The 23118-nt window shown below is 49.9% G+C and overlaps 1 protein-coding gene across 5 annotated transcripts in view; it reads left to right on the plus strand.

The window, feature by feature from the left end:
• SIK3 (SIK family kinase 3) overlaps positions 1 to 23118 on the plus strand; it is a 69640-nt gene that overhangs the window by 24028 nt on the left and 22494 nt on the right. For all 5 annotated transcript variants that reach the window (XM_066203291.1, XM_066203293.1, XM_066203294.1 and 2 more), the window contains exons 2-4: positions 11796 to 11912; positions 13157 to 13220; positions 18734 to 18895. In XM_066203291.1, the coding sequence (XP_066059388.1) occupies positions 11796 to 11912; positions 13157 to 13220; positions 18734 to 18895 (343 nt within the window). The remainder of the gene's footprint in view (positions 1 to 11795; positions 11913 to 13156; positions 13221 to 18733; positions 18896 to 23118) is intronic.

Raw genomic sequence — 23118 nt, forward strand, 5'->3', positions numbered from 1 at the left:
TTTCTGCTGATAAGGGAAATCAGATACTCTTGTTGGAAGTGGCTTGTAGGCTCCTCCGGTGTTGTAATTCAGTTCCGTGCCCGAGTGAAAGGCGATTCTTTAACAAGTCGGTCCGTGCAGTTACTGCTGTGGGAGATTCTTCTGTCAAACTTGCTTTGTTATGAAACAAATTCAAATTTCAAGCAAATCTTTGTGGTTTTGGGGGGAGCAGAAACTTCCTGAAGTTCCAAGAGGCAGCTCCTGTGTTCTGACATCACTGGGAGGTCTTAATGGAAATGACTGCACGGGTGTTTTGTCCTCAGCAAGCTGGAATGAGATTCCCTGATTCCCCCTTGCTAAAAGTGAGGGAATTTCTGCCTTCACTCAGGTAATGCTGCTGTAGAACATCCGTTTATTTTAAGCCAGGCTTTATGATCGGACCCAAGCTGCCAACCTTTTGTCTTCCTTTGTGCCGTTATAAACTCTGCTGGGGGCAGCCAGTGCTTCTCCCACCTAACTGGGGGTAAATCCGTGTACTAAAGCTGCCGCAGTTTGGTTTGCTTCTCCTGCAGAGCCTGGGCAAGATGAAGGTGAGGAAGGGACTCTCCATGGCTTGGATGTGGTTGATCTTGGTTGTTGAGGGTTAATGTGTTGAAGCCTGCATTCCTCACAGTTTCACTTTTGGCTTCTCTTTCTAAAAATTTCCATTCCATTTCATAACAGTTCTGGAGTGAGGGGTGGTTATACTCGGGAACCTTTGAGTCTGAAAATGTTCTGTGTAATCGGGGGCTGGAGGCAGCCGCAGTTGTTTTCAGGCCCAGGGGAACCGGTCTTCCTGACAATAACATTAACCCTCCCTAAATCAGCTAATTGAAGGATTTTTAATTAAATTAAGGGGTGGGGATGGTAAATAGAAGCAGTGGTTTTGAGAAGAAAATTGCTTTCTGCTGTAGTCTTGTGACTGATGAAAATTCTGATGTTTGGAGCTAAGAAGTAGTGTCTCACTAGTTTGATCATTTCTATTGCTTTTGGAGCCAAACACAGACTCCAGTGACTGGGTTTTGTGGCACGTAACAAACATCATTATTGATGGAGGAGTGTCTGAGAGGCAAACTACAGCCTTCCAAAGCTTTATGTGCACACAAAGGCTGGATTCAAAATTCTGAGTGTAGCAACTGCGCTGACTTTGCACTGAAAATACTTCGGGTGTATCCTGATAGTTCTGCCTCCCAAGCTGATAACCCGAGCTGGAGTGTCTTTGCCAGGCTGCACTGCAGCATGAGAAACTTTGCTGAGACTCAGTGCCTTCATCAGTGTCTCTACAAGACATCTTGTGACAGGGCCACTGCTTGTTTGTTCCCATAGAAACTGCCATCTGATCGTGGCAAATGCACAAAGGCTCCTGCTGCAAACGCAGCGTCTAAAAATTCCTCAGTGTATCATCTAGATCTGGCATCGTGCTTTGTCCCTCACTTCCCTGGCTAAATCTCGGCCCCTTCCCGCTCGGTGTGCTCCAGGTCCCGTAGTGTTAATGCAGTTGGCACCTTGAAAATAATCCTAGAACTAAAGGTGATGGTGTCACCTCCTAATTGTGATCTCAGGTGCTGGCAAAGGAGCGGTGTTTGCAGTCTGCCAGCAGCAGGATGATGCGCATGGAAATCATAAATACTGAAAAAAAGACATTTGATGCATTTGAAATCTTAGATATTGGGGGAAAATTCTTTTTCTACAAGTCTGTGTCTGTTGCTTTTGATGTGTTTTGAATATCCAGCTAGTTAGACTTTGTTATAGAAAAGCCCCAACGCTTACAGGGTTAGGAAAATATCTGTGCAAGTCTGTTTCAGAGCCCAGAATCCCATATTCCCCAATGGACCTGATGGCATATGAGGAGGAACAGTGATTCCTTCCGTCCTATCTGTCACTTCAGATTTTGTGTGGCGATCCCAGTGTGGTATTTAACGCTCCTGCAGCCTTCCCCTTGCAGCAGGAGCTGTTCCAGTGGTGGCTGCAGCTGCACACCATGTACGTGCACGCTGCAGCTCCCGTGCATGCCGGCGTCGCTGCAGAGCCCGGCCTCCTCCCCGGAATGTGGGCAGGATCCGGGGCAGGAGCCCAGCGCGGAGCCAGCCCCACGCGCCGGCTGCGGCCAGGAGCAGGAACGGCCTGCCGGGCCTGAGTGAAAGGGATTGTTATATGGGATGACAGATTCCTCTGGAGCTTGTTGCTGTTTGCAGAAGGGAAGCCAAGACATTGGTGCTTAATATCTTCCAGAAGTCCTTGGCTTTAACCCTTACGGAGCCTCAGGAAATGGGCTGGAAGCCGGTGCAAAGGCTCCCTGTGGTTCTGGCAGCTTCTCCCAGGCAACCAGCAACAGGATGAGAGGACCCGATAGCCCCAAGCCGTGCCAGGGGAGGGTCAGGTTGGACATCAGGAGGAATTTATTCACAGAAGGGGTTGTTCAGCTTTGGAAGGGGCTGCCCAGGGAGGTTTGGAGTCCCCATGCCCGGAGACATCCAAGGAATGACAGTGTGGTGCTCAGTGATCTGGGCTGGATGACAGGGTGGGGATTGGGCACAGGTTGGACTCGATGATCCTGGAGGTCTTTTCCAGCCTCTGTGATCGTGCTGCACATCCTGGTGCAGTGCCAGGTGCTTTCCCAGGATGCAGTTTATGGCAGGAGGATTTCTGTGGTGCACGGCAGGCTGGGGAGCCCAGCCAAGGGCGCTCCTGCTGCGTGTGTTGGTTTTGTCATTAAAAAATAGCCGTTTTCTCTCATCAAAAAATAGCTGCTCTTGTGCTGCACCAGTGCTGGGTGCTCCATACCTGTTACAAGTGAGGTGAGGTATTCCCTCTCAGGAGATCTCTTGGTCCAAGTAGTGTTCTTTGCAGGATAATAATTGCTTTAAAAAATCCAAACCCTAACGTACAGTGTGTTCTCAACGCATCACTTCATGCACACCAGCTTTGAAATATCCTTATTTCTGAGCTTTGTTATTTTATAATCCAGTAATTCAAACCTGCCTCCGACTGCACACTCTGTACCTGAAATGCACTATTTTTCCCCGTCACTTGCATTTTTAGGTCACGACTGAATTAGAGCAAAATGACAATCCAGGGAACTTCGTATAACACTTTCAAAACCTGCTTGCTGTAATATCCTGGCAGCTTTTTAAAGCCTTGTCTTGATGTTTGAGCCAGGCCTTTCCCATGAACGCTGGCAGGTCGACTCCGTGGCCCCTCTGCTCTCGGGGATGGTCTCTGCTGGGGCTCTGTTCCACAGCAGCATTCCTGATGCATCTCCTGCTGTCACAGATTTCTTCCCGCGTGCAAATACATTTCCAAAACTCTGCTGCTAAGCAACTCTCTCCAAGGCTGGAGAGTAAGGCATGAGGAGCAGCTGAGGGAGCTGGGGGGGCTCAGCCTGGAGAAAAGGAGGTTTGGGGGACCCTCTCGTTCTGTACAAATTCCTGAAAGGTACGGGAAGGGGCTGCCCAGGGAGGAGGTGGAATCCCTGGAGCTGCCCAAGGAAGGACTGGACGTGGCACTCAGTGCTCTGGGCTGGTGACAAGGTGGGGATCTGGCACAGGTTGGATTCAGTGATCTCAGAGGGCTTTTCCAAGCTCAGTGATTCTGGAATTCTTTAAATGATTCAATGGCAATCTCGGGAGAGCTTTGGAGGCAGAATCCTGCATGGAGGTCAGTTGCAGCGTTCAGCTGACATCTCCTGAAATAACGCTGACAGATGGGTATTCGAGGTGCTGGTAAATTGAACTGTATTTGTTTTCATGGGATGTTTAGGCTGCAGTGCCTGGATTGAGGGGAGAGCAATTAAGCAAGTGGTTTGTACGGGTGACCTGGACTGGAAGGGGACCAAGGTGGGCAAGTGTCCTCCCAGAATTTGATTCACCTCTTGGCTTTGCTAGCCTGCAGGTGGCTGGGAGGCCGAGCTGTAGCTCAAGCAGGAGTCCAGTCAGGCCTGAGCAGAACTGCAGCGTTCCCATCTGCTGTCACAGGGGCTGGGGCTGAGCCTCCTTGGCCACACTGTCGAGCTTACGTGACCGGGCTCTGCTTTTTCACATCACATTTGTTAGTTAACCACTTTGCATCGATTTAAATGCACCTCCATGAGCTTCTGCGCTAGTTTAAGTGCATTTAAAAACCGGTTTTAATTATCAAGTGCAGTCTTTGTGCAGTAAGTGCCAAGAGTGCTTTTAATTTGCATGGAAGCCATGGAGGTAGTGCTGCAGACTGTCAGCAGATCGTGGGGCTGCACCACAGCCGTGTTCAGGGCTCAGCCTTCATTCCTTCCACTCAGCATTGTCCTCCTACATCCCACTAGAATTCCTGCTAATGCTACAAGCAGGAGCTTTTACAACCTGCCTTTTGCCTCAGCCTCTCTTCTTTTGGCTTAAGCTGATTTTTAATACTCGTTTTTAGACATTCTGCATTTGTAGTCCAGGTAGGGAGGAGTGTGATGAACTGACCTCCCAGGCATGCAGCTCTTAGTGCCTGCTCTCTGTGGATGGACATGGGGACGAGTTTCAGGGTAGCAGGGCTCACTGGAGGCTGTCATTTGTCCGTCCTCACCAGGATAAATAATTTTCCGTACCACCTCTAATTCATGTTCTGACTCCTGTGAAGTTCTCAGCCGTGCATCTGGGAAGCATTACAGGAATTTTACAAGGCTTCTGAACTGAAAACAAATTACTGGCATAAATGTCAGCTGAAGCTGTTGGGGCTGGAGGGGTTTTCTGCTGTAGCAGAGTGCGAAATGAAAAGACAGAGGTCAGTGGGAATGCAGACACGGCACGGTGTGAAGGCTGTGGAATTCAGCAGACAGGAATGGTGTGGCTATCCCGTGCTGTGTTTGAGGTGGTTAGGTGTGGCTGCCTGCAGTCTGCTCTGCTGAGACTTGCTCTGCCTTCGCCTCAGTCCCGTGGAGTCTCTTGCTGTAGCCCAGGAGGAAAAGGCAGCACTGGCAGGGGCCAGGAGCTTCAGTGTCTGACCAGAACTTTAAAAAGCTCTGGAAATCTTGTCATTAAAAAGGATAAGGGCTAGAAGTAGATGTGGTGTAGCTTAAGGGATTCCTGTGCTTAAGCTGTGGATGGCTGACCTCCTTGGTCGCTGCTTGGTCCTCTGAGTCCTGGTCAGCCTGAAGCCCAGAGAATTGCTGAGCTGCCATCAGCTTTTGTGGGGGGTTGTGGTGATTCCATACATCCTGGATGGGCTCTCCCAGCCCCGTGTGGAGTACTGTGGCCTGTCCTTGTGCCTCTTGCCGGGTCTGTGTTTGCAGCCCGCGGTGATGATTCACGGAGCTCGCCCTCGCAGCACCTCCCGTTTGCAGCGGGAGGTTCTTCGTGCACCAGGATGGTTTGTTTATCTAATTGGCATCTCCAGCTCCCTTTCCCGTGCCTTTCTCTGCAATCCCAAAGCCCTTGATGCAGTTCAGCGTGCTCTGATGTAGTGTCTGTCAGCCAGGGCAGGTAACTCCAAGTCTCTGTTGTTTCCCGCTGTTGCCCCAGGTGATGAAATAATGAGAAGTTCTCCAGGAGGGTTTGGGACACCTGGCATCCCGGTGAGTGTGACAAGCAGAGCTCTAGCAATGTGGCCGAGCTTTCTTGTGGCTTGCAGGACACTGTTTCTCCCTCGCTGTGGCTGAACGTGGCAGAATTTACCTGTCGTCCCTGGCAGCCTCCAGGATGGGAAAGAGTTTGCATTTGGGATTAAGTCACCGTTGAACTGGCATTGAGGCTGCTGCTGTGAAGCAGCAAGTGTCAGGTGGGGGGCACTCACCTCTTGGACCTTTTTGATGGCTTCTGTTGGGAAAAGAGAAGCTGCAGCTGCTGGCATAGGGTTAATCCAGGACCGGGAAAGGAGGAATGCAGCACGGATAAAGGCTGGGATCCTTGGCGGTGCTACCGATGACCTTCCTGTCCTGTGACATTTGTGAGCTGCTGTACATGCCCTGAAATGATGAGATGTTCTTACCTGGGTGTAGCTGGTTCTCTGAGCCGTGGATGTGAATGTGGGGTTTGTGCTTTGGCCACTGAAATCCCAGCTGTGTTCCCTCTGGGACAAGGAAAGGTCACGGCAGAGCACGGCGCTCACACAAGCCAGGTATTATCATTGCAGCCAGCCAAGAGGATTTGGATGTATTGACTTTTCTCGTCACACCATCAGTATTTTCTTCACCTTGTGCAAGACACAAGCCCCTGCATTGATTGTGCAGAGGGATGTGGACAAGGTGAGAACTTCCTTCCTGAGCAAATGCAGCTCCTCTGTGCACATCTTCGTCCACAGTTTCCTGCTTTCAGTTGCTGCCAATATTTGCATTTGTGCCACCTCCAAAAGCCACTGATGTTGCTGCAGACTGGCCTAGTTTTATTTGCTGTATCACTTTGACTTAGGTAGGTTCTGCTGGTTAATTAATTCCGAGGAGGAGATGCCCCTGTGTTACCCATGAGCTTGCCAAGAGAAGTCTGGGAATCGGCAGTGTCAGTGCTTCCTTTTTGTCAGGTGCTTTCTTATGACTAAAAACTGTACAAATTGCCTGTTTTGCATGGAGAGGGCTCACTTTTGGTGACCCCAAACACACCAGCAGGCTTGTGCTGACAGCTTGCCTGGGAAACATGTGCCCGTGCCATCCGAGTGTCCATACGGAAGCACGGCGTTGCTGTGGGGTGACATCCACCCAGCTGAGCTCCCGGAAAGGACACGACCTGCAGCAGCCTGGGGTTCACGTTGTGTTTTTATCACAGCCGTGTGTCCATATGCCAGTTGAGTGCCTCTGTGTGTGGCTCACATACGTATCTGCAGTGTGTACTTCCTTATCCCTCTGGTTTTCCCCCTTCTCCGTTGCGATTCTGGTCTCTGCTGCTGGAGTTCCCCTGTGCAGCTCCGGTATCTGCTTACAGGAGTGATTTTTACCCCTCCAGCAGCTGCTTAATCCAAACAGGCCGTGTTCCCGAGCTTCCCAAGTGTTTGTGGCAGGCAGGAGCAGCTGGGAAGAGTTGTTCCCTGTCAGCCCCTGTGACAGCTCACGTTGTCAGCCCAGTAAGGCTGCAGTGGACAGAGAGGAGGGGGCTCCTTTGCTGACTGCAAGTGTGGAGGAATCGGGCTGGATGAGCCTTCTCCAGGTTTGTTCAGAGACTCTGGTGGCAGCTCCCCGTGCGGCTCTGCCATGTGCCCTCGGGGTGACACGGGAGCCGAGCTGCAGGGACACCTCCATCCATGGCAGAGGACACCCAGTGATTGTTTACCGCGTGTTCTCCAGGAGGAACGTGGAGCAGGAGGACTCTCCGGGACAGTTCTAGGAAATGTCTTGCTCCCAAATAAACATGTTGATTTTCTGAATGCAGTCGGTTTGCCGGTGCCATCTGTTGGCTCCCATTCCATGGAGCAGATCCGTGCTGATTTACAGGAATGCCACTGCCATAATTACACGTTCACAGTGATCACCGACCAGACTGAGCACATGGGCTCCTTTTGGAAGAGGTGGGGTTTTCTGATTTTCACTCGGGCCACTGCAGAAACAACTGAACTGAAAGGGAAAAGGTGATTTCTTTATGGAATGATCACTCGTGCAAGAAATTTTATTTATCATTGAATGATAATTAGATCCAAGCAGATGCATGGCATGAAGGAGGAGATTTTAGCCCAGGCCAGGGTCTCTGGCTTGTTCCTTTGTTCACAGCACAGAAATAAAAGGAAGCAGTGTCCCATGGCTCCTTTCCACTGAAAACAGACCGTGCTTCCACCCCTTTCTCTCGCAGAGCCTTTGCAAGCAGCTGGAGCAGTGCAGGGCACAGTGGCTGTCCTCTCCCTGCCCATCCGCCCGGGCACCCAGCAGTTCATTTCCCTTCCTGTTGGCAGGGCACTGTGGATTCAAGGAAGTCTGTCTGGATTATTATCCACACTCAGCTGAGAAACAAGACGTCCATATAAATTTTAACTCCTGCAAGTTGATATTCTCCTCTCTCCTATTCCAAGCCTCGTGCCTCGTTTCAGAGCCCCTCACTGTGGCATATTTAGCTCTGGTGGCTGCCAGATTTGAAAATCTGGTATCTCAGAGCGAAATAGGAATTTATACCGTTGTTGATGCTACACTTTGGGAACTTGAGGAGAATCCTATGAGTTTGAGAGCAAGAATTGTCAAGGCTTCATGTGCTGGGCTGAAGGAAGTGCCCGGTGCTCAGGGCAGAGGAGCTCACAGCTCTGGGCATTTTGGGGTGCACTGGAGCCAGCTTGCAGCCTTGGCCTGACGTGTGCCTTCTGTCCATCCTGGGGGTGCAGTGGGGTGTGCCGATATCAGGGATAAGTGTGTGCTCCCTTTTGGCCTTCCAGAGTTTCGGTACCCCTCCTTCCCTTTCCCAGCTACCCCTTCTGCTTTCATGTGGTTGAAATTTCCACTCCTCCCTGCAAGGCTTTTGCCTGGCGTGCACAGACACTCAGCACAGCTTTAGGATCACAGGAGTTCAGAGCAGTGTTCAGCTGAGGTGCACCAGGAGAAGAAAAATGTGGAAAAACAATGGACAAGCCACCTGGCTTCGGAGAGCAGGGCCTCCGCAGTGACCTGCAGGTGTCAGTTGGAACACCTTACCTGCTCTCCACCAATTGTTTTTAGCAACTTGTCATTTCTCCCAAATAACAATTCCTTCTTCAAATTACTAGTGCAAGTTTTACTTGGATGCAAGAAGGAATAAATGAACTGTTTACAAGTGGTGGGAACATTTTGTTAATTGGTAGCAGCATGCATGCTCCAGGCTTGGCATTTATCCTCCTGCCTGTAAGCTTCATTAACTTCTGATAAAAGAATAGTTAATTTCTCAGACTCCTTTTTTAGAGTATTTCATTGTTTGAGAATTTAGATCATGGTTTTCTTCAACTTCTACTTGTGCCTGAATTTGTGCTTTACTTAATGATGTTTAGTCTTCCTCTCTATTTTATGTGCTGTTTGTAAGCATGAGGGAATGCACTCGATTTTGGGGCTTGGGGTTTATTTTAACTACATGGAACTGTTTCTTTTTGCATAAATAATAAATAATTTATATATATATATATATATATATATATATATATTTGGAGGCAGGGCAGTTATCGCCTTGGCAAGGATTTTATCATAAAATATGAAGGTTAGTTTTCACGTGCTTTAGATTGTTCTCTTCAAGATCCTAAAGATCCTTGTGTTTGGTTGTTTTTCTCCAGTTTATAATCTCCAGTAAATAAATAAATAATAAAATAAAGGGCTGAATTCATTGTGGCCTCCCTCGAGCTTTAGATGGAGTCAGGGTGGCTGGTGCAACCCAAGGACCTCAGCCAGTCCCTTTTCTGTTGAAATCCCAGATCATCTTTGGGAAGGGAGAATATTAGCCAGCTAGGAAATGCAGGAGTGGAGAAACCAGCCTGGTCTGCTCTGGAAAACCTTTAAACCAGTCCTTCCCTCTGGAAAAACAGTGGTTCTCCAAAAGAACCCAAAGAGCAAAGCTCTGGAACAAACCGGCTGCACTCCCCTGCAGAGCCCCGGGTGGAACATCAGCCCCCATCCCTGAAATTCCCTGCGTGTCCCTCCTGCCCAGGCAGAGGGGATTTCCTACTTCCACCCGCGCACGGTCCTGAGGAAGCTCTGCATTTCCTGAAACCGGAGCACGAGGTGCTTTCCCCAGGATTTTTCAGGAGACTTTTGCCTTTCATGTTGCATCAGTTGCTGGAGGCATTTGTGTGGAGTGAAAACATTTGGGAGAAACCCCTTCAGGTCTCTCCTCCGCATCACTCCCGAGGGTGGGTTTGGCTTTGGGGCTGCCTGGCTGGGCTGGGGACGAGATCCTTCTCAAGAAGAACATCTCCTGAGTGCTGTTTGTCTCGCTTTGCTCCCCGTCCAGGTGTTGTGTGTCCTGTGGGTGTGGAGTTTCACTCACCACATGGAAATCTCGCAGCGTCACAAGGGGACAGGGGAGGTGGCAGCCTGGTCCTCCCTGCCCCGGGTTATCAGGGAAAACCAGAGGAATTCAGTCCTGTTGTGTCTGGCCCTCCTGACTAAGCTGGGTGCAATCAGATGCTCTACATAGCTTGAACTTGGCCGAGAGTGTCAGCTCGAGCCATATAATTAAGCTGGGAAATGAGAGTTCCTTAGAGCAAATATAGAGCTGGGAATGAGTAAGGAGCTTAGGAATACTCCAGATCTGTGGATTTTCATTGACGTCTTTGGGCCCGAAAATGACTCATGTCTCTGGGTAGACATCTTGGCTTTGCTCTTGGAGGAAGCATCTCTTAGCTTTTATGTATATTTATGCTCAAGCTTTACAAAAGCCCGTTCTTGCAGGAAAACCTTGGGTGAAAAGCATGTGGAGAGTGCTTCCCGATCCCCCTCCGGCTCTCTCAGCTTTCCCAGCCCGCTCCTGAGCGCTGTGTGTGGATCTCTGGGGCGCAGATCCCTCCCTGGGCTGGTCCCGGGGCTCTGCACCCCGTTAATCACAGCCCTGGTGCCTGGCAGCCCCTGCTGCCGTTTCACCTCGTGCCTGGGCTCCAGCCCCGCTCCTGCCAGCAGCTCCCAGCGCCGAGTGCCAGACCTGGCTGCCGTTCAGCTCCCGCTCCTGCTGTAGGAAGCATGCTCAGTGACTTGGAAGGCTGGAAGCATTCCTGCGCTCTGAATTAAAGGTTTCAAATGAAAGAAACAGCTTATTGTACTTGGGTGCCTTTTCAGGATTCTGCTGGGTTCTGCTCACATGCGGGGCGGTTATTGCTCTGGCAGGGATTTGATCATAAAATATGGGGCTTAATTTTCATGTGCTTCAGATTGTTCCCTTAAAGAAAGATTCCCTTAAAGGATCTAAAGCTGCTTTTGTTTGGTTGTGTGTGTGCCTGTGAGAGCATCCCTTAGGCCTGCCCTTGGGGCTGGCACTAGGAAAGGGACATGTGTTGGGGTCGCGTGCCCCTGTGGGTTTGTGCCTGTGGTCCTGGCACACTGCTGTGCACAGAGCGCTTGTCCTTGTCCCCACTGAGCTCCGGGGTCTGGGACAAGCCGAGCATTTCTGTGTCAGATTTTTCTAGCTGTGCATCCTCGGCGGTTTTCGTGGCAGCGCTGCTTTGCATGCCCTTCCCCAGGCCTTTGCATGATCCTGCAGCCTTCCTGGGCAGGACTTGTGTAAAGTAGGCTCTCCAGCAGAGCAACCAGGAGATTTGTGAAGGTGGCTCTTTTCCCAGGGAGAGCCATCTCCGAGTGAGAAAACCTGCTGGGGGATGGTAGTTCATCCCACAAATCCCAAGACTGGAGCTGCCCGCTCTCAGGGGTGTTTCGTGGTGGGGAGGAAGATACTTAAGGCTGAAATTCGATTTAGAAGCAGCAGGGCAGATGTTCCTCTGCCAGGCAGAGCAGCTTTTTCGCTCAGCTCTTTTCTCCATCAAGGTTTCACTCTACCTTTTCTCTCCTGTTCATCCCAGCATCCCAGAAAGGATTCCCTTCTTTGTTGTCTGTGTGTGGGTGAAACGGGGTGCTCAGTGGACTTGAGGACAGGTGGTTCTTAGCACACGAGTGTCTCCACGTTTGGAGTCTGGTGGTTCTACAGTCCATGCCCAAAGGAGCTGGGAGCTGCCAGCACCAGGGAGGTGGAGGGAAAGTCTTGGGGACTGGAGAGCAGCTGACTGGAAGCACTTAGACTTGTTTAAACTCCATTAGTGTAGCGTTACAGGGCACTTCTGGTTTAAAACAGATAAATAAATGCCTCAATTGTTAGAAGCCTGACACTACCCCCCATTCCCATCCCTGCTGTGCGGATAATGCAGCTGGGTCAGTAACTTCTCTTCTGTTTCCCCTCTGCCAGGTTGCAATAAAGATCATTGATAAGACTCAGCTGGATGAAGAGAACCTGAAGAAGATATTTAGAGAAGTTCAGATCATGAAGATGCTTTGCCACCCACATATCATCAGGTTGTACCAGGTAGGAGCACTCTGCCGTGGAGTTTCCGTCCCTGGACTCTACTCTGTGCAGTAACACTTTCTCCAGAGTTACCCCTCCATTCCTTCTACATGGAACTGGGAAAGCCCTTTATGTTTTCAAGGTCTCAAAGTGCTTTGATTGGAGGGGCAGGGGGAAAGTGTAGCTAATCCTTCTCTTTTCTGGGACATCGTGCTTCCGCTGTGGGCTGGCCTCCTGCCACTTGTTTATGGCCATTGTGTGCTTCTCAGTTTCCCAGTTGAAACCGGATGCAGGTTCCCCTTCTCACTTGAAGGGAGGGACTGAATCTCACCCGGGAGCAGGACTGAGCTCTCCTCTCCCTGCCCAGCTCCCTGTGGCCCCCAGGCCCTGCTGATCTGCTCAGCTCTTTCCTGGAAGGGGATCAATACTGGCAGCAGACTTGCTTCTGAATATTGTTTGCAGACTTTTTTTCCAGTTTGTTCGGCTTTTTTTTTTTTTTTTTTTTTTTTGTCTGCAAACAAAACCCCCCGAGGCAGAAGCCACGTGGTCTGCCCTTTACACAGGTTGTGCCCCTCTGTGAGGAGGGTGCAGCAGAGTGATGGGAGCAGAGGAACAAAGGACTCTGTTTCTCACCTGTGCTTGTGAGATACAAATATTTATTCAGACTTCAAGGAGTTAAAACTGGGTAGAAGTGACAGAGGTTAATGTTTAGCTCCTTTGGCCAAACCATGTGTGAGATGCTTCCAGGGACTGTGGCACTTCCAAGGTACTCAGGGAGTGCTGCTTTGCAAACTTACTCCTTAAACCCTTTTTTTTTTTTTTTAAATCCCAAAAGCCTTTTTAAACCTGTTTCATTCCATCTAAAGCTTTTGATGTGATGCTGAAGAGGTGACACTTGTGGCTTGGCTTTTTTTAGGGTGGGAGAAGAGCAGGGTAGCAGCCCTGAGAAGTCTCCCAGGCTGCTGGAGCAGGACAAGACCAGGGAGCAAATGCTGTAGGAAGGGGAAACAGAACAGGAGGAGGAAGGTGCAGGTGAAGGGTTCTCTGTAGTTGCAGATTTAGTGTTTGAAACTTGCTGTTTCATCCTTACTGTCCCCAGCTCCTGTCCATTCCTGCACATGGCTCTGGGAAGCACAGGAAAGCAATAGCTTGGATGTGATGGAAGCAGTTAGGTGTGTTACAGCAGGAATGAAGGTGGTTTTGGAGCTGTTTCTCGTTGCACTCAGCAGTCTCCTTATGTGTCACTTCTCTGTCCTTGTGTGCAGGTTATGGAGACGGAGCGGATGATTTATCTGGTGACAGAGTATGCCAGTGGAGGGGAAATATTTGGTAAGTACATTTATTGCATTCTTTAATCAGATAATGCACTTGGTCAACTACAGTAAACTGAAAATAGCCACCACACTCTCTTGTTTCAGCTGAGAGGTGCCCTTCAGCCTGCAAACTTTCCATTGACAAGAGAAGGAAAGGAATAAATGAGACCGACTCGATGAAAAAATAACCCCCATAACCTCTGTTTCTTCTTTGGGTTTCATGGACAGGTGGTGCTGCTCCTCTTTTGTGCTCACTTTGGGATTAAAGGTGTTGGAAATAGTCATGCAGTTGGATTTTAGTGTTGCTGCATGCTTTGCTTCCCAGCAAGTTGCATGAACCTTCTGGATGATCGTGGAACTGTTGGGGTGTGCCAGGAGCTTTCAAAGAAACACGCAGTCCTGCAGTTCTGGAGTGTTTTGTGCTCAAAACCACGTCTGGTCTTTTCCTTTTGATATCTGATGTTATCTTAGCAAGCATTGGTTACATCCCTTCCAAGCACCATTGTCCCAGAGAGTTTTGGCTGAGTGTTCTTGACCACAGGAGCTGTTCTTGAAAGGGAAAAAGTATCTGTGCAGCACAGCTAAAGAAACTATGGGCTGATTTATTCATTTGTTTGGTGAACAATAGCAAAACTTATAGAAATAAGAATTTCCTTGTGCACTGGAATTTTGTGCTGGGTGACGGAGTAAGGATTTTGCAACATTGGTCTGTACTGGCTTTGCCAATATGAGCCTCCGGAAAGGGGGAAAATCCTTTGTGCTTGAATTAGCTTTAATCAAGGAAGTCAGGACAGTCACACATGGCCTGTCAACTCTGGGAACACTCCCCCTGCCCTCGTCAGTCATTGCAGAAGATTCACTTTTGATTTCACTTCTCGTTTCTCTGGAGGAGAACCTGAGTTGTGGTAAAAGACAAAGCTTTTAGTGAAGCAAGAGAAGCCCCAAATTTAGGAATATAAGAGCTGAAAAGCGCTGTTTTCCAGCCACTACAAACTGCCACCAGTTCCTCAGTACCTCTGTAGATGGTTGCCATGGCTTCTTGTCAATATTGTCCTTGTCCTTTGGATTTCTCCCTGAGAAGGTGACAGCCGAAGGGGAAGCAAGTGACAGCTGATGTTTGGGAAGTGTGGATTGCCTGGTGGAAAACTGACTTGCTGAGCCTTCCAGTTGTTTATTCAAATATGAATCATGGTGCTGGACACACTCAGCAGTTCCAAAGGCTTGTGAAATTCACCTTCCCATGCACGGCAAAGTCACTTGCACATGTTCTGGAGCTGGCTTGGGTGTGTATCACCACAGAAAAGTATAAATCTCTTTTTACTTTTTCTCCCTCTTCTGTTGAATTTGGCAGAGATGGGCTCATCTTTTTTTAAATCCAGAGCTATGTGCAAGCTCATATACAAACTTGGAATGGATTCTTTGGTTACAAAAATAGCCTTCTGCGTGAGTCGAAGTGAAAACCTAATTGCTTTCTGAAAGATTTTCTGCTGTAGTAAATTCAGCTCATTAGCATGGCTAATTTCCATGTTGCTGCCCAGCATTTTATCCTTGCTGATAGCTGGGAGCAGCCAGCTCTGTACTAGTGTGAGGCTTCTCCAGACCCAAGCCAGGAGGTCGTGCCTCTCTGCCCAGTTCTGAGGACTTTTGGGCACTGCCCTCAGTGCGAGAGCAGAGAGGGGAAAACTCAAGTCTCAGCTTTTTGTATTCAGAGTTTCCTGAGGAGACATTAAGACTTTGTTCCAACAGCGGAAGCAATTTGCAGGGAGGAAACAGGAGCCCGTTCTGGGGAGGTTTCCTTGCAGTCCTTGCATCTCCAGTGCCGAAGGGTCTCACGTCCTCGTGTGGTGGAGACAAAGTCGATGGCAGAGTGGGCAGCTGGGCTCTCCTGTTGGGTAATCCTCACCTGTACAGTGCCTCCTCTCAGTGCCTGTCCCTCCTGGGGCAGCTGGGCTTGTTGGGAATGGCTGGATGTGCTGCAGGGATGGCGTGTGAGGTGTGTGTGGGCAGTGCAGCCACTGTCACTGTGCCTCTTACTGAGTCTCTTTAATCTTTTTTTTTGTCGTGTCTTAGCACCTGCATGACATAGGCTTTAAAATGTAGTGCTGGAAGGCCAGAGGAACTGACAGCTGTGGTTTTCTGGATGCCAAATGCCCAGGGTGAGGCTGAGTGCAGCCCCACAGAACCAGACTCACAGCATTGTGCTGTTGTGAACTGCAAGTTTTTCGAAGGAGCACATCTTGAGTTGCTTCCCTGGTGCTCTCAAGACTTCCCAAGGCTTAAATGGTACCGAAGAGCTGTCAGTATTTCACAGGCAGTGCTAGAGGTCAGAATTTTCAGCTGAAAGAGCACTGGTTTCTCTACATGGCCACAGTCAGTCGGGGCAGGCTGTCCCTGCCTGTGTGAGCTCTGCGGGGATCCCGGGTCAGCACCTGGGAGGGCTGTACCCACCTGTTTATCCAAACTTCCAGTAAAAGGGCTGAGCGCTCCTTCGGTGGCCAGGCTGTGCCGTAAGAGTCTTTGATTCATCCCTTACTGGAAAGGGTTTGATAATTCACTTTGTTTGCGTAGCAGGGACCAGGGACAGGCCTTGGGTTTGCTCTGGGCTTCAGCAGCCAAATGTAAATTGTTATTTTTGTCTCTCTCCGTGTTTCGTGTGTGGTTGGGTCGCTGGTTTGACATTATGAAGAAATGAACGTCTCCTTTTAAACATAGGGTGGTCCCTGTTCCAGGTCCCTGGAGTGTGCTTTTTTGAGGTCAGATGGAATATAGTCTAAAAATCTGGTTTGATTTCAGCTGTTTGCTATGAAAACTGAAAATAATCTGCAGCCCTCACTGATTGAATATGGGTTCTTGGTCGATTAACAAAAAAATCACAGGAAATTTAGAAAATTATCATCTGGTTGATGTGGTTACCACGTCTGCCCTGTCTCCCCACCGCCTGCCCGCTTGTCCCGAGCTCTGCGAGCAGGAACTGGGCAGACACATTAAACAATGTTGTGGTGCCCGTCTCCAGAAGGTCAGACTGCTTCTGACATCGCAAGGTCACCAAATTCACTGGAAATGTGACTTAATCCACCACACAGAGGAGATGTGAAGCTTCATCAGTGTTTGTTTTCCAGACAGAAAGCTGCTTAAAAGCATGAGGCGTCTGTCCAGAGGCGGGGAGTGGAAACTTGTGTGTCAGGGCTCTCGGAACCAAAGGTGATTTTTCCTCAGCGTTGGGTTGGATTGTTTTTTTTAACACAGAGAGCTGCGTCAGGTGCTTCATATAAGTACAGAGAGCAGTGAGTGATGTCTGTGAGGGTTGTGCAATGAAGTGATGCATTCCTTCCCCTCTGGAAGGCACCCAGAGGAGCATCGCTGTGCGCCGAGCACAGCCCAGCCGCGGCTCTGGGTGCCCGGAGCAGGGTGCTGGCTCCCAGCTCAACACTCAGGTCAGCTCTGTAGCCTCCACTGCATGGGAGGTTTGTGCAAACTAAGCTCTCAATGGTTAATTTTGGCATACAGTTGCCCTTGGTGGTATGTGAAGTATTCTGTAGCCTCATTGTTTGTGTCCTTCCTCTGGAGCCGGTGCAGAAATGTCAGTGGGCTCGGAGCGCGGTGCCTACGTGCAGAGCCTGGGCCTCCGCTCCCAGTTCTTCATCAAAAGTGAAATTTCACGCCTAAACAAGGTCAAGCCTAAGCAGGACTGGCTGGGCAGAGGGGCAGCAGAGTTTTCTGGGTGAGAGGCATGAGGCAGGGGGTGCCCCAAGTGCCAGCGGGCGTCACCGGCTGTGCCAGGACCGGTGAACTTGCTTTGGGCAGAAGGACACTTAGGAGAGCCTTGCAGGAAGACACCTGCTGCAGTGGCTGAGTTTGCTTTCTTGCCTGCAGGAGAACTGCTGAAATATTTCGGAAATTGCTGAGAGATTGGAGCCTTGTGCTTTGTTTCAAGGGCACTTGCTGTACAGACAGGCTGGCTCCCAAGTCCCAGCGGGGCAGAAGGTGTGAATGACCTTGTTTAGGAGCTGAGCTATTACCTGTTGATCAGTGGCTTAAATTGGAGCAGCCCTTGCTCTGCTCTGCTGTCAGTCTCCTTAGAGTAACAGATTTATGACCGTGCAAATGCCTTAATGAAATATGATGGGGCAATTTGAGATGGTCACGTTGAGGGTCAGATTTGACTTGGAGATGGTTTTCCTTCTCCAGCCCTGGGTCAGATTTGCTCATGGCATAAGTTTATCCCATGAACAAGAGTTAATTGACAAGTTCTTTGAAAAACACCTGAGTCTGTTGCACAACGTGAGTGGGCAAAGGCAGAAGTAGGTTGCTGTGCAGTCAGGAGCGGCACAACTGCTTTGATGGATCTTGGTAATTAGTATTTACTGCGAGTCAATTATGTCGCAGGTATTTTAATGAATGGGTGACTGGGGGAAAACACAACCACCTGATGAGAAACCTGCACAAGTGATTTATTGTTATTATTTTCAAGAACAGATATCTATGTTGAGCCCCCAGTTTAATGGCGTTTAAGGAGGGATGTGAATCATTTCAGCCTAATTTTGGCCAGAGATGTTTTGAGGCCAAATCAGTGGCCCCACCAAGGAGTTACAACCTCCTGCAGTGAGGCTTCCCTTCTCTGCCTTTCCTGCTGCCTGTCTCCTGCCTGTCCATCCGTACTTGTGGGACAGTGACAAGTGGCTTCTGTGAGCCTGGAGCTTCCAGGTTTTAAGTGGATTGACTTCAGCTGGGTCACTGCTGTGTGCCTGCTTTTGTGATCTCTTGGAGAGGCTTTTCCTGTCCGTGTGTGCAGTGCTGGCTTCCAAGGAAAGCCCAGCTGGCAACAACCACTACCTTTGAGTGAGAGTACAGGCTTTCAGCAAAATATTTGGGAGTGCTCAGATTTCCATAGCGGAGGCCAGCTCCGTTTTTATAATGAAATGCTTTCTTGGATTTCGCAAGGATGTTGTTGCATCGGTGCACTGAGAGGGAGGATGTTAAATCCCTCCTGCAGCTGCTGGTAGCTGTGCTGGCTGCAGAGCTGAGGTGAGCAGCTGCTTGTGGTTGTGACTACCTGGGAGCTCGCTGGTTCCAGCAGGAGTTATCTTCAGGGCATGTCAGACCGAAGACACGTTTCCTGTGAAAAACCAGGGGGAAGGAAGGATGGCACGTGGCCAGGAAGCTGCACCTCTCGAGGTGGCGTGGTACAAGGCTTGGGGTCTGACTGAAGGCAAAGGCTGGAAAAGCTTCATTTTTATTTTGATGTAGAAAAAGATTTTAGAACTTTTGCACTTGTGTACAAAACGGTTCTCATTTTTCAGGCACCCCCTCAGCTGTCTTCCACATAAAATTAATTTCAAAGCCTTTCACTCAGGGCCAGCCCAGGCGAGGACTGGCAGCAGTGTGTCCCATCCCTGCTTGTGCCTCTTCCATGTCTGCTGTTGGAGCTGGAAACCACGCTGTGCCCACGTTGTTCCCACCTCCCCAGCCCTCCCCACGAGCACGAGAAGCCCCTGTGTCCATAACCCTGTGTTCTCCTTCACCTCACAGATCACCTCGTGGCCCACGGGCGCATGGCCGAGAAGGAAGCCCGGAGAAAGTTCAAGCAAATTGTGGCTGCTGTCAACTTCTGTCACTGTCGTAACATAGTCCACAGGGATCTGAAGGCAGAAAATCTCCTCCTGGATGCAAACCTGAACATCAAAATAGCAGGTGAGCTAAGCTGAGCGGTGTGGGAGGAAGGCAGCTGCTTGCAGGAGTTAATAAATGTAGGCACTGGCTGCTTCCAGGTATTCAGGGAGAAGGAAACGCGGTGCGGCTAAAGGAAGCTTTGGATTTCTGTGTGGCCTGCTGCCCAGAGCTGAAACTGCCAGGTTGTAGCCAGGGGATTTATACCTCCCTTCAAGTAGTGTAAAGTAAAAGAAGAAGAAGAAAAAAAAGGCAGGTTTGGCTTCGCAGGCTGCAGACACTGCAGCGTTCACTCCTCTGGGTGATGGGTGAGACTGTATCACAAAATTGACCTTGTCCTGAGTCCTGCTGCTGGTTCAGGGCTTCTTCAGAGCAGGTCACGCCAGGTGAGAGAGCAGGAATGGCAAAGTAGGGATGACAAGGTGATGGTGGAGCAGTGAAGGGGAAACTGCGCTCCTGGAATCATTCACAATGTGGTGTGACAGAGCCAGAGTGGCCTCAGTGCCTTGGAGGTTTATTCCCTGCAGGGAGGGGAGCTGAAGGAGCTGAACAATCAGGCCCTCACTGCCTGCTCCCAGGGTTTTGCAGGGCAGTGGGATTTTTTTGTCACTAACTGCCCTCCCAGAGAGCTTCAACCCTGGGCATTTCTGTCCTGACCTGACACAGAGCTGCATGCCTGTGATCCTCTGACCATGAGACAGCCTTGGCTGATTTCTGGGGGGCACTGACTAGGCTTGACTTCATTTGGCTTGGTGAGATTATGACCGATTGAACCAACAAGATTTAACACTTAAGAGTTGAACTTCATCCTCATGGGTCCTTTCCAACTCAGAATGTTCTGTGATTCTGCCCTGGTCATCTCATTTCTTGGGCTTTGGAAGTGGTAGATCTTGTACTCAGCATTTAATTCTCCCAGAGCCTAGGGCACAGCAGGGCACCTTTGGAAAGCACTTGGTTGCCCCCTCTCCCATCAGACTTCCTCAGTGAGATTGTTGTCTTTTGCAAGGCTTTGAAACTTGGTTGGTTTTTTTTTTTAAGTGCTGAGGGCCACAGAATTTTTCAGTCTGAGCAATTTTACTTCTGGGAGGTGAGAAATAGTCCTCTGTCTTGATAGCATCTTGAAGAAAGGAAACAGTCTAGCTCGTTCTTGCTCTTCTCTCATGTACCATCCGGAGGTGTTAGATTGGAGTTCAGCACTTGGTTTCTGGTAAAATCGTCAGTAATTTCTTATACTTCCCTTGTACTCCATCTGTGAGGAGGGAGCAAGGAAGGATTAGGAAGGAGAGATGGACTTCATGGACTTCCCTCTGGTGCTTAACAGCGTGAACCATGTCCTCCTTGGCACAGGGATGATAACCTGCTCCTCACTGTTCTGGGAGCAGGAGATAAGTGAGAGACGCATCGCTGATGAAGCAGGAGTGCAGCTCCTTGGAGTAGGAGTGGAGTGGTTTGTGGAGCTCAGGGAGAGGCTGCTGGGGAGGTCTCTCAGCAGCACTTTCTGGTGTTCTGTGCAAAGGCTGCACTAATGGTTTGAGGCCATCTTGTGTTCACGGGAAAAATCCGCTCTGTGTGGAGGGGGAGGGTGCCTGGCAAACAGCGAGAAGTTAAAAGCTAACCCAGGTGGAAACTGGAGTTCAGCTGGATTTGCTGGAGGAATATCCACATGAGCAGGCTGAGCAGCTCTGGAAATTGTGGAAACCTTTTTTTATCGAAGGGAGTTGGAAACTATTTTCCTTCCAAATCTGTGCTCCCAGAATGACTCCAGGAGATAGTCCCCACCCTGGTGGTGGCAGTGTTTGCCTTGGCAGGAAGATGCTGTTGTGCTTTGAAAAGTAGCCTGGAAAAGCTGATTTATGGTATAGGATTTTCCAAGTATTAAGTTTTCTCCCTATAACTCATCAATTACAACTTGACACCAGTTCTTCCATTGTTTCAAGAGAAAAAAAAAAAAAAAAAGTGATAGCAACAGATCTGCTTCACACCAGACCTCCCAGGAGAAATGCTACAGAAATGCACACACCAGTTACACCAGTTAGAGCTGAACCTTCACCGCCAAACCCATTAGCTGTGCCTAACTCAAACTTTGGAGCTTTTCAGGCTCTCGCCAGTGCAGATTTTCTGGCACTTTCCACCTGACGTCCATTTGCAGCTTTAAATCCCTTGCCTGGCCTTAGGCAGGTCCCGGCTGTCAGCCTGCAGCCCCGGGGTGGGCAGTGCTGCTGGTCCCTCTGGTGCTCACTGTTTGGGTTGGGTTTTGATGGATTGCTGCTTCGCCGTTTTTCCGTAAACAGCGAGATCCCGATGCTGTGACCCTCGCTCTCATTTTTCCCATGGATGCTTTTTCTCCAGTGTACCTTCTCAGAGTCTGAGTCAGTAGCTGCTGGCACTGCGTTCCCTGTGCTCCCAGCTGTAGAGTTCAGCCAGGAGTTGATGATTGCTACACAGCCCGGCCTTCCCGGGGTATGCTTTGGGAGAGGAATCTGATCTATGCATCGCTTTGCATTCGTCTGCAGGAGCCGGCTGCTCCTTCCCCTCCAGAGGATGAAATCCCTGTTGGGCAGAGACTGAAGCCACTCCCTGAGCTCTGCTCCACGGAAACTTGAGGGACTGGACCCACTGTTTTGTAGCAGAGATGTTTGTTTTAAATATTTTCCCTGTATCACATCATTGTGACTCACCTTGCTGTTCAAAAATGCCTCTTTCCCTCTGCATCTGTTTGTGAAATGAGACCTGATTGCTCCCTGAGGATTTGGATTTATGCATCTCCTTGGTCATAGATTTTAAGAGAGTTTATTTAAGTTGTAATTTGTGTTTTTGTTTGGTTTAGATTTTGTGCTTAGCTGCTCCGGGGTTTTCAAATCCTCCCATGAACTTTCTTTGTTTTTTTTAAAGCCCTGCTGTTTTCCCCAGCCTTGACCTCAGTCCCACAGCGCAGGTGGGATCTGGAAGCCGTTTCCAGCCTGGGAGCAGTGTCCCTGTACAGGATCTGCCTGGCTCCAACTCCCCACAGAGCTCAGCAGCCTGACTGCCCTGATCCCGGGAGGGGCTGGGCAGAGCAGCATCTCTGCACAGGGAGAGGTTTCAGCCCGAGATCCAGGGCAAGTGCAGAGCCCTGGGACCCGCTGGCCCCATTCCCTAAGCACAGACTCTGCATTTTCCCTTCTCCCCACCTCCTCTCCCTGTCCAAAAGAGCTGTGAATCCCTGGGCAAATTTCAACACCATGGGGAAGGGGTGAAGTTTCCCAGCCGACCAATCTGCAGGAAGCAGAGGAGGGTGCAGGAGGCAGCTGTTGCGTGTCTGTTCCGAGGCCGCAGTGCTGCCAGCTGGCATGGCACAGCCCTGGAATGGCATGGACCTGGAATGGCACAGCCCTGGAATGGCACAGCCGTGCCCCTGCTGCTGACACTGGCTGTGACCTGTGCAGCAGAGTGGGGAGCACCTCGGGCCTCTCACCTGGGCAGGGCTGGAGCTGCTCCTGGCTGTGCGCTCCTCGGAAATACAGCTGGTTCCCCACGTGCTCAAAGCCCACTCGGGTACTAGCAAGGACAAATAAAAGTAACTAAACCAGGATAACTTGCTCGATATACAGGAAGTGCCAAAATTCCACAGTCGTAAGGAGTTTATGTCTAAACCTGATACAAACGCTGTGTGCTGGGAAATACATCGAGTGCTGCAGCGTTTATTGCCGGCTGCGGTGGCCGTAACTCAGGCACTTGTTACGCATCCTGCTTTGAACGTGAGACAGCAGCTCAAAAGCTTGCAGAGGTGGGGGAGTCAATTGTGCAGCTGTTTGCTCTTTCCCTGGAATTGTCCTCCAAAGGCTGACTGGAGGTTTAGATGGCTTCACTGCCAACAGTAAAAACCCGACGGGCGTGTAAGTGCCTTGTTTTGATATCACAGTGCCTTTAAAGAGCATTTACCATCTCTGCTCTGTTTTGAGGTGGGGTTGGAACAGCCTGGCGGGTGCTCCAGGTGTTTCCACAGGAACAGGCTGTGTTAGGTATTCTCCACGTGCATAAATCATCTCCCCAATGAGAATTTCCTCCCTGCCGAGGGACAGGGAGGAGGAATTCAGCTGTGTCCCCCTGGAGCTGAGCTGGCAGGAGCAGTGCCAGGTGGTCTGCTGGGTTCTGCAGACTCTGTGCAAAGGACGAGAGGAGTCACCTGAAATTAGGTCGTGGAAAATCCTGTGAGGAGAGCAGCAAGAGCGAGCATGGACTCATCACCAGTCAGTGCATTCTGGGTA

This window comes from Chamaea fasciata, unplaced genomic scaffold, assembly GCF_029207755.1.
Source record: "Chamaea fasciata isolate MVZ Bird 193981 ecotype frontalis unplaced genomic scaffold, bChaFas1.0.hap1 SCAF_24, whole genome shotgun sequence".
NCBI classification, from domain to species: Eukaryota; Metazoa; Chordata; class Aves; order Passeriformes; family Sylviidae; genus Chamaea; species Chamaea fasciata.